The 9,343-nt window shown below is 47.3% G+C and overlaps 1 protein-coding gene across 1 annotated transcript; it reads left to right on the forward strand.

The window, feature by feature from the left end:
* On the forward strand, positions 1-2,204 carry LOC116372985 (gastrula zinc finger protein XlCGF57.1-like). The gene is made up of 2 exons (XM_031821545.1): positions 1-122; positions 300-2,204. The coding sequence occupies exon 2, from the start codon at positions 537-539 to the stop codon at positions 1,896-1,898; it is 1,362 nt and encodes a 453-aa protein (XP_031677405.1). The 5' UTR covers positions 1-122; positions 300-536; the 3' UTR covers positions 1,899-2,204.
* Positions 2,205-9,343: the final 7,139 nt, after the last annotated feature.

Raw genomic sequence — 9,343 nt, forward strand, 5'->3', positions numbered from 1 at the left:
ACTAGCCTGCAGGTTTACTCAAAACAAACCTCAACAGCCACACCAGAGCTTTGCAACAAAAAAAGTTGTTTTTATAAGTTAGTTAGCTAACGTTACATCGTCGGAGGGTAATTCTTAAACGGGTGAGTAAATGAACAAGGCAGAAAGGTGTGGGGTTCACTGATGATTTGTAAATAGCTAGTAGTTAGCTATGTTGATAGTAGCCTAGCTAGGTTGGCTAACTCGATTTCAGCTTGCAAGCCAGTAGCTCGGTCTTGTTTGTTTCTTTGTATGACTCTATATTCTCCCGATTCACACAGGCACGGACCTCTCACCAGACATGTCAGAGTATCTGAAGAGAGAAAACCACAGGTCTGGACTTCCCACAAGACATTTTTTGGCCTAAACCTCTTCTTGATGCATACACTAAACGTGTAAAAAAAGATTAGTCCAGGTAGTTGTACCATCCAGGTAGTTGTACCATCCAGGTAGTTGTACCATCCAGGTAGTTCTACCATCCAGGTAGTTCTACCAGACTGGGATCCTCTGCTGTGACTATGAACACTACCATGGACCACTTTCCTGAATTGACACATCACACACCGACGAAAACAGGAGCCCCCCTGTCTTCGCCGGGGCCATCCGATGAGGCCCTCCCCCTCTCTTCGCCGGGGCCATCCGATGAGGCCCTCCCCCTCTCTTCGCCGGGGCCATCCGATGAGGCCCTCCGTCGCTCTTGTGGCAAGAAATGTACCAGTCGGTCTAAAAAGCATGAGAAAAGCCCCTCAAGAGATGGATCTCACCCCTGTGACCAGTGTGAGAAGTGTTTTGTTACACTAAAACGTCTGGAAAAACACCAGACGAGTCACTCCAACCCTCATGTGTGCTCTGATTGTGGAAAGAGATTCAGTCGGGCTGATCACCTAAGGAGACATAAGAGAGGCCACACTGAGAACAAACTGTACATTTGCCCTCATTGCGGGGAAAGCTTTGGTTACTCGGGAAAGTTAACCCGACATGTGAGACTTCACACTGGGGAGAAGCGTCACCAGTGCTCCGATTGCGGCAAAATGTTTGCTGCTAATAAAACAATGAAAAGACACCAAGAGATTCATTCAACACATCGGGTGAAGCCTCATGTTTGCACTACCTGTGGAAAGGGCTTTGCTCGACGTGAATACTTAAAAAGACACTGTACCATTCACACGGGAGGGAAACCGCATCAGTGCTCTGACTGTGGAAAGAGTTTCCGTCGGCTTGATCATTTAACACTGCACCAGAAAGAAGCACATGGAGAGATAGTTCTGATAGTTCATCAGAAAAAGCATACAAGACCTTACCACTGCTCCCTATGTGACAAGAGATATGCCGAAAAGGGGACTTTAAAAGTCCACCTGCGTGTACACACTGGAGAGAAGCCACACCTTTGCTCCCAGTGTGGGAAATGTTTCTCTGGTAAACGACAACTTAAATTACACCTCTTGGTACATTCAGGTGAGAAGTCTTATAAATGTTCTCACTGTGAAAGGAGTTTCGCTAATAGACCTATCCTGAAAAGACACATACGAACCCACACGGGAGAGAAACCGTACCACTGCTCAGAATGTGGGAGGAGTTTCGCCGATGGGGATTCACACACAAAACATCTGCGAACCCACACTGGAGAGAAGCCGTACCTTTGCTCTCTGTGCGGGAAACGTTTCTCCGTTAAACAACGTCTTAAAGTACACCTCTTGGTACATTCAGGTGAGAAGCCTCATACCTGTTCTCACTGTGAGAGGAGTTTCACTACTACATCTAACCTGAAAAGACACCTGCAAACCCACACTGTAGAGAAACCGTCACCAGCGTATCCACAGGAGGGTCACCAAGGACCAAGATCCCAAGCACAAATAGCTGCAACCGAGAACTCTATATAGTAGCTTCACCACAACTGTCTGTCGTGTGTCTCGGTACCAGAAGTCCGAATGTCAGAAAAAGTATTCTCCGTAGGCTCTATTTCTCGTACATTATTTTAAGGGGTTTTAAGTAGAGATGCGCGATTATATCGGTGAACAGATCAAAATCGGCCGATGTCTAGTTTAACGCAGATGTTTAAAACCGATGTCAAAGCTACCGTGTATACCTATGCAACGTAGGTACATGGCGTAATGACGCCACGTAAAAGTTTGCGCTACACGTGCAACACAGCATTCCTAACCTAGCCCACAATGTCTGCTGTGTGGATCGAGCAGTCAACAAGTCGAGCAGGCAGGGTAGCCTAAATCAATTCAAATCAAATGTATTTATAAAGCCCTTCGTACATCAGCTGATATCTCAAAGTGCTGTACAGAAACCCAGCCTAAAACCCCAAACAGCAAGCAATGCAGGTGTAGAAGCACGGTGGCTAGGAAAAACTCCCTAGAAAGGCCAATACCTAGGAAGAAACCTAGAGAGGAACCAGGCTATGTGGGGTGGCCAGTCCTCTTCTGGCTGTGCCGGGTGGAGATTATAACAGAACATGGCCAAGATGTTCAAATGTTCATAAATGACCAGCATGGTCGAATAATAATAAGGCAGAACAGTTGAAACTGGAGCAGCAGCACAGTCAGGTGGAAGTTGAAACTGGAGCAGCAGCATGGCCAGGTGGACTGGGGACAGCAAGGAGTCATCATGTCAGGTAGTCCTGGGGCATGGTCCTAGGGCTCAGGTCAGTTGAAACTGGAACAGCAGCATGGCCAGGTGGACTGGGGACAGCAAGGAGTCATCATGTCAGGTAGTCCTGGGGCATGGTCCTAGGGCTCAGGTCCTCCGAGAGAGAGAAAGAAAGAGAAGGAGAGAATTAGAGAACGCACACTTAGATTAACAGGACACCGAATAGGACAGGAGAAGTACTCCAGATATAACAAACTGACCCCATGTCATGTCTCAGGTAGCCTGTCTGTATCATGTCTCAGGTAGCCTGTCTGCCCTCCCACCTGTCTGTTTCATGTCTCAGCCCAGCCTGTCTGTATCATGTCTCAGGTAGCCTGTTTGTATCATGTCTCAGGTAGCCTGTTTGTATCATGTCTCAGGTAGCCTGTCTGTTTCATGTCTCAGGTAGCCTGTCTGTTTCATGTCTCAGGTAGCCTGTCTGTATCATGTCTCAGGTAGCCTGTCTGTATCATGTCTCAGGTAGCCTGTCTGCCCTCCCACCTGTCTGTATCATGTCTCAGCCCAGCCTGTCTGTATCATGTCTCAGGTAGCCTGTTTGTATCATGTCTCAGGTAGCCTGTTTGTATCATGTCTCAGGTAGCCTGTCTGTATCATGTTTCAGGTAGCCTGTCTGTATCATGTCTCAGGTAGCCTGTCTGCCCTCCCACCTGTCTGTTTCATGTCTCAGGTAGCCTGTCTGCCCTCCCACCTGTCTGTTTCATTTCTCAGCCCAGCCGGTCTGTATCATGTCTCAGGTAGCCTGTCTGTATCATGTCTCAGGTAGCCTGTCTGTATCATGTCTCAGGTAGCCTGTTTGTATCATGTCTCAGGTAGCCTGTCTGTATCATGTCTTAGGTAGCCTGTCTGTATCATGTCTCAGGTAGCCTGTCTGCCCTCCCACCTGTCTGTTTCATGTCTTAGCCCAGCCTGTCTGTATCATGTCTCAGGTAGCCTGTTTGTATCATGTCTCAGGTAGCCTGTCTGTTTCATGTCTCAGGTAGCCTGTCTGTATCATGTCTCAGGTAGCCTGTCTGCCCTCCCACCTGTCTGTTTCATGTCTCAGCCCAGCCTGTCTGTATCATGTCTCAGGTAGCCTGTCTGTATCATGTCTCAGGTAGCCTGTCTGCCCTCCCACCTGTCTGTTTCATTTCTCAGCCCAGCCTGTCTGTATCATGTCTCAGGTAGCCTGTTTGTATCATGTCTCAGGTAGCCTGTTTGTATCATGTCTCAGGTAGCCTGTTTGTATCATGTCTCAGGTAGCCTGTCTGTATCATGTCTCAGGTAGCCTGTTTGTATCATGTCTCAGGTGGCCTGTCTGTATCATGTCTCAGGTAGCCTGTTTGTATCATGTCTCAGGTAGCCTGTCTGCCCTCCCACCTGTCTGTTTCATGTCTCAGCCCAGCCTGTCTGTATCATGTCTCAGGTAGCCTGTTTGTATCATGTCTCAGGTAGCCTGTCTGCCCTCCCACCTGTCTGTTTCATGTCTCAGCCCAGCCTGTCTGTATCATGTCTCAGGTAGCCTGTTTGTATCATGTCTCAGGTAGCCTGTCTGTATCATGTCTCAGGTAGCCTGTCTGTATCATGTCTCAGGTAGCCTGTCTGCCCTCCCACCTGTCTGTTTCATGTCTCATCCCAGCCTGTCTGTATCATGTCTCAGGTAGCCTGTCTGTATCATGTCTCAGGTAGCCTGTCTGCCCTCCCACCTGTCTGTTTCATTTCTCAGCCCAGCCTGTCTGTATCATGTCTCAGGTAGCCTGTTTGTATCATGTCTCAGGTAGCCTGTTTGTATCATGTCTCAGGTAGCCTGTTTGTATCATGTCTCAGGTAGCCTGTCTGTATCATGTCTCAGGTAGCCTGTTTGTATCATGTCTCAGGTAGCCTGTCTGTATCATGTCTCAGGTAGCCTGTTTGTATCATGTCTCAGGTAGCCTGTCTGTATCATGTCTCAGGTAGCCTGTCTGTATCATGTCTCAGGTAGCCTGTCTGTATCATGTCTCAGGTAGCCAGACAAAGCCGGCATGGATAGAATGCAATAAGGTACTATATTATCTTTCATTTTCTAATCCTTCCTCCTGTAGATCTGTAATGATTGGACGGTGAAACTAGCCTCCAGCCAATCAGAAATAAAGCCAGTTACTCAGCCATTCTCGTCAGGTCAAAGAAACCCAGCGAATCAAATGATTAATATACTATAGTCTGAAACACTGATTTAGAAGGCAGGAAGCATTTTATGTGGAGTGGAGCTTCATACACTCCTAAAGATGTGCGGGTTCAACAAGGTTTCAACAAGGGTTCAATAAGGGTTCAACAAGGGTTCAATAAGGGTTCAATAAGGGTTCAACAAGGGTTCAACAAGGGTTCAATAAGGGTTCAACAAGGGTTCAACAAGGGTTCAACAAGGGTTCAATAAGGGTTCAATAAGGGTTCAACAAGGTTTCAACAAGGGTTCAATAAGGGTTCAACAAGGGTTATTTTATTAAGATCCTCAACGTTCTTGCAGGTTGGTGGTGGTTCTTAACTGAACCATTTGGATATGAAAGGACAGCAGGTGCAGGTACTTAACTGAACCATTTGGATATGAAAGGACAGCAGGTGCAGGTACTTAACTGAACCATTTGGATATGAAAGGACAGCAGGTGCAGGTACTTAACTGAACCATTTGGATATGAAAGGACAGCAGGTGCAGGTACTTAACTGAACCATTTGGATATGAAAGGACAGCAGGTGCAGGTACTTAACTGAAAAGTGTAAAGATCTCCTCAATTTAAGGTTTGTCCCTTGTATACTGTTTTATGATGATGCCATCTAGGGTTCAACAAGGGTTGCCAACAAGGGTTCAATAAGGGTTCAATAAGGGTTCAACAAGGGTTCAATAAGGGTTCAACAAGGGTTCAACAAGGGTTCAATAAGGGTTCAATAAGGGTTCAACAAGGGTTCAATAAGGGTTCAATAAGGGTTCAACAAGGTTTCAACAAGGGTTCAATAAGGGTTCAACAAGGGTTATTTTATTAAGATCCTCAACGTTCTTGCAGGTTGGTGGTGGTTCTTAACTGAACCATTTGGATATGAAAGGACAGCAGGTGCAGGTACTTAACTGAACCATTTGGATATGAAAGGACAGCAGGTGCAGGTACTTAACTGAACCATTTGGATATGAAAGGACAGCAGGTGCAGGTACTTAACTGAACCATTTGGATATGAAAGGACAGCAGGTGCAGGTACTTAACTGAAAAGTGTAAAGATCTCCTCAATTTAAGGTTTGTCCCTTGTATACTGTTTTATGATGATGCCATCTATCTTTTCTTTTCATATTTGTGCAAATCTTTCTAAAATAGTAGAATGATCACAATTCAATGGATATCAACAAGCAAAGAGGTAAGAATATGTAGGCTATAAGAGTATGTTGAAGACTATTAGAATATGTAGGCTATAAGAGTATGTTGAAGACTATTAGAATATGTAGGCTATAAGAGTATGTTGAAGACTATTAGAATATGTAGGCTATAAGAGTATGTTGAAGACTATTAGAATATGTAGGCTATAAGAGTATGTTGAAGACTATTAGAATATGTAGGCTATAAGAGTATGTTGAAGGCTATTAGAATATGTAGGCTATAAGAGTATGTTGAAGGCTATTAGAATATGTAGGCTATAAGAGTATGTTGAAGGCTATTAGAATATGTAGGCTATAAGAGTATGTTGAAGGCTAGCTGTATTGGGTGCAGATGACTGAACTGCTCACTTGTGTGTCTGTAGGTGTACAGATGAGGAGACCATTCAAATTCATGTCTATTGGTTTGTCATGCAGATCCCATTAACCCTCCTCCTCCCTTTCCTCCTCAGTGAATATCCCAGAGGCCTCTACATTATGGACAAGGTCTGTGTATGAAAACCATTATCAAAACAGGTCTTTTTTTCATTCACCACACACAAAAAAACAAGGTATGAATTCTGTCGTGTGTATGTTTTGTTAATCATCTGTATAATAAAATAAAACATTGAATTCACAGACTTCACCCTCCCTACACACCGGGTAGGTTATAATATGTGGAACGTTCCAACAGGAATCTTTTCCAAAAACTTCGCAAAGTACAAGGTTGCCAACAAACAACGCATACAGAGTAGCATGATCACTTCACCTAGCTAACTAGCTGCCGAATAGGCATCAACTCACCACCTAGCTAACTAGCTGCCGAATAGGCATCAACTCACCACGTAGCTAACTAGCTGCCGAATAGGCACCAACTCACCACCTAGCTAACTAGCTGCCGAATAGGCATCAACTCACCACGTAGCTAACTAGCTGCCGAATAGGCATCAACTCACCACCTAGCTAACTAGCTGCTGAATAGGCATCAACTCACCACCTAGCTAACTAGCTGCCGAATAGGCATCAACTCACCACCTAGCTAACTAGCTGCCGAATAGGCATCAACTCGCCACCTAGCTAACTAGCTGCCGAATAGGCATCAACTCGCCACCTAGCTAACTAGCTACCGAATAGGCATCAACTCGCCATCTAGCTGCCGAATAGGCATCAACTCGCCACCTAGCTAACTAGCTGCCGAATAGGTATCGACTAACCACCTAGCTAACTAGCTGCCGAATAGGCATCAACTCACCACCTAGCTAACTAGCTGCCGAATAGGCATCAACTCGCCACCTAGCTAACTAGCTGCCGAATAGGCATCAACTCGCCACCTAGCTAACTAGCTGCCGAATAGGCATCAACTCGCCACCTAGCTAACTAGCTACCGAATAGGCATCAACTCGCCATCTAGCTGCCGAATAGGCATCAACTCGCCACCTAGCTAACTAGCTGCCGAATAGGTATCGACTAACCACCTAGCTAACTAGCTGCCGAATAGGCATCAACTCACCACCTAGCTAACTAGCTGCCGAATAGGCATCAACTCGCCACCTAGCTAACTAGCTGCCGAATAGGCATCAACTCGCCACCTAGCTAACTAGCTGCCGAATAGGCATCAACTCGCCATCTAGCTGCCGAATAGGCATCAACTCGCCACCTAGCTAACTAGCTGCCGAATAGGTATCAACTAACCACCTAGCTAACTAGCTGCCGAATAGGCATCAACTCACCACCTAGCTAAGTAGCTGCTGAATAGGCATCAACTCACCACCTAGCTAACTAGCTGCCAAATAGGCATCAACTCACCACCTAGCTAACTAGCTGCCGAATAGGCATCAACTCACCACGTAGCTAACTAGCTGCCGAATAGGCATCAACTCACCACATAGCTAACTAACTGCCGAATAGGCATCAACTCACCACGTAGCTAACTAGCTGCCGAATAGGCATCAACTCACCACCTAGCTAACTAGCTGCCGAATAGGCATCAACTCACCACGTAGCTCATCAACTCACCACGCAGCTCATCAACTCACCACGTAGCTCATCAACTCACCAGGTAACTTATTCTTAATGTTTGCCCGTAGGCTACCAGAGTGAATAAATGTGGTGAGTGAAAAACGTAATGAAATAGCCAACTCCCTACCCGGTAACTTATTCTGCCGCTTTACAACTCTGTATGCGCTGTTTGTTGGCCACCTTGCTACAGATTCCGGTTGGAACGTTCCAAAAACTATAAGCTACACCTCAGTTCTCCTCTCAATTCAATGAGACTTTTTTTTGTTGTTGTTGAATTTTACCCCTTTTTCTCCCCAATTTCGTGGTGTCCAATTGTTTTTAGTAGCTACTATCTTGTCTCATCGCTACAACTCCCGTACGGGCTCGGGAGAGACGAAGGTTGAAAGTCATGCGTCCTCTGATACACAACCCGACCAAGCCGCACCAATGTGTCAGAGGAAACACTGTGCACCTGGTGACCTTGGTTAGCACGCACTGCGCCCGGGCCGCCACAGGAGTCGCTGGTGCGCAATGAGACAAGGATTTCCCTACCGGCCACAAACTCTCCCTAAACTGGGCGACGCTAGGCCCCACGGACCTCCCGGTCGCGGCCGGTTACGACAGAGCCTGGGCGCGAACCCAGAGTATCTGGTGGCACAGCTGGCGCTGCAGTACAGCGCCCTTAACCACTGCGCCACCCGGGAGGCCGGAATGACAGTCTTTTTAATGACACAGATTACCAGTCTCAACCAGTCTCTCTCTTCACCGATAGCCCAAAGACTCTTCGTGCTCTGGTCGCTATGGTTACAGTCAGAATCCATGGAGTGGGTTGAGAGAGACAGAGAGGGAGAGAGGGAGGGAGAGAGAGAGGGAGAGGGAGGGAGACAGGGGGTGAGGGAGGGAGACAGGGAGAGAGACAGAGAGAGAGGGAGAGGGAGGGAGAGAGGGAGAGAGACGGAGAGGGAGGGAGAGAGGGAGAGAGACGGAGAGGGAGGGAGAGAGGGAGAGAGAGGGAGAGGGAGGGAGACAGGGAGAGAGAGGGAGAGGGAGGGAGACAGGGAGAGAGAGGGAGAGGGAGAGGAGGGAGAGAGGGAGAGGGACAGAGAGAGAGAGAGAGAGAGAGAGAGAGAGAGGGAGAGAGACAGAGAGACAGAGAGAGAGAGAGAGAGGGGGAGAGAGAGAGAGAGAGAGGGAGAGAGAGGGAGAGACAGAGGGAGAGGGAGGGAGGGAGGGAGGGAGGGAGGGAGGGAGGGAGGGAGGGAGAGAGAGAGAGAGGGAGAGAGAGAGGGAGAGAGAGAGAGAGGGAGGGAGAGAGGGAGGGAG

This window comes from Oncorhynchus kisutch, unplaced genomic scaffold, assembly GCF_002021735.2.
Source record: "Oncorhynchus kisutch isolate 150728-3 unplaced genomic scaffold, Okis_V2 scaffold3992, whole genome shotgun sequence".
Taxonomy (NCBI): Eukaryota; Metazoa; Chordata; class Actinopteri; order Salmoniformes; family Salmonidae; genus Oncorhynchus; species Oncorhynchus kisutch.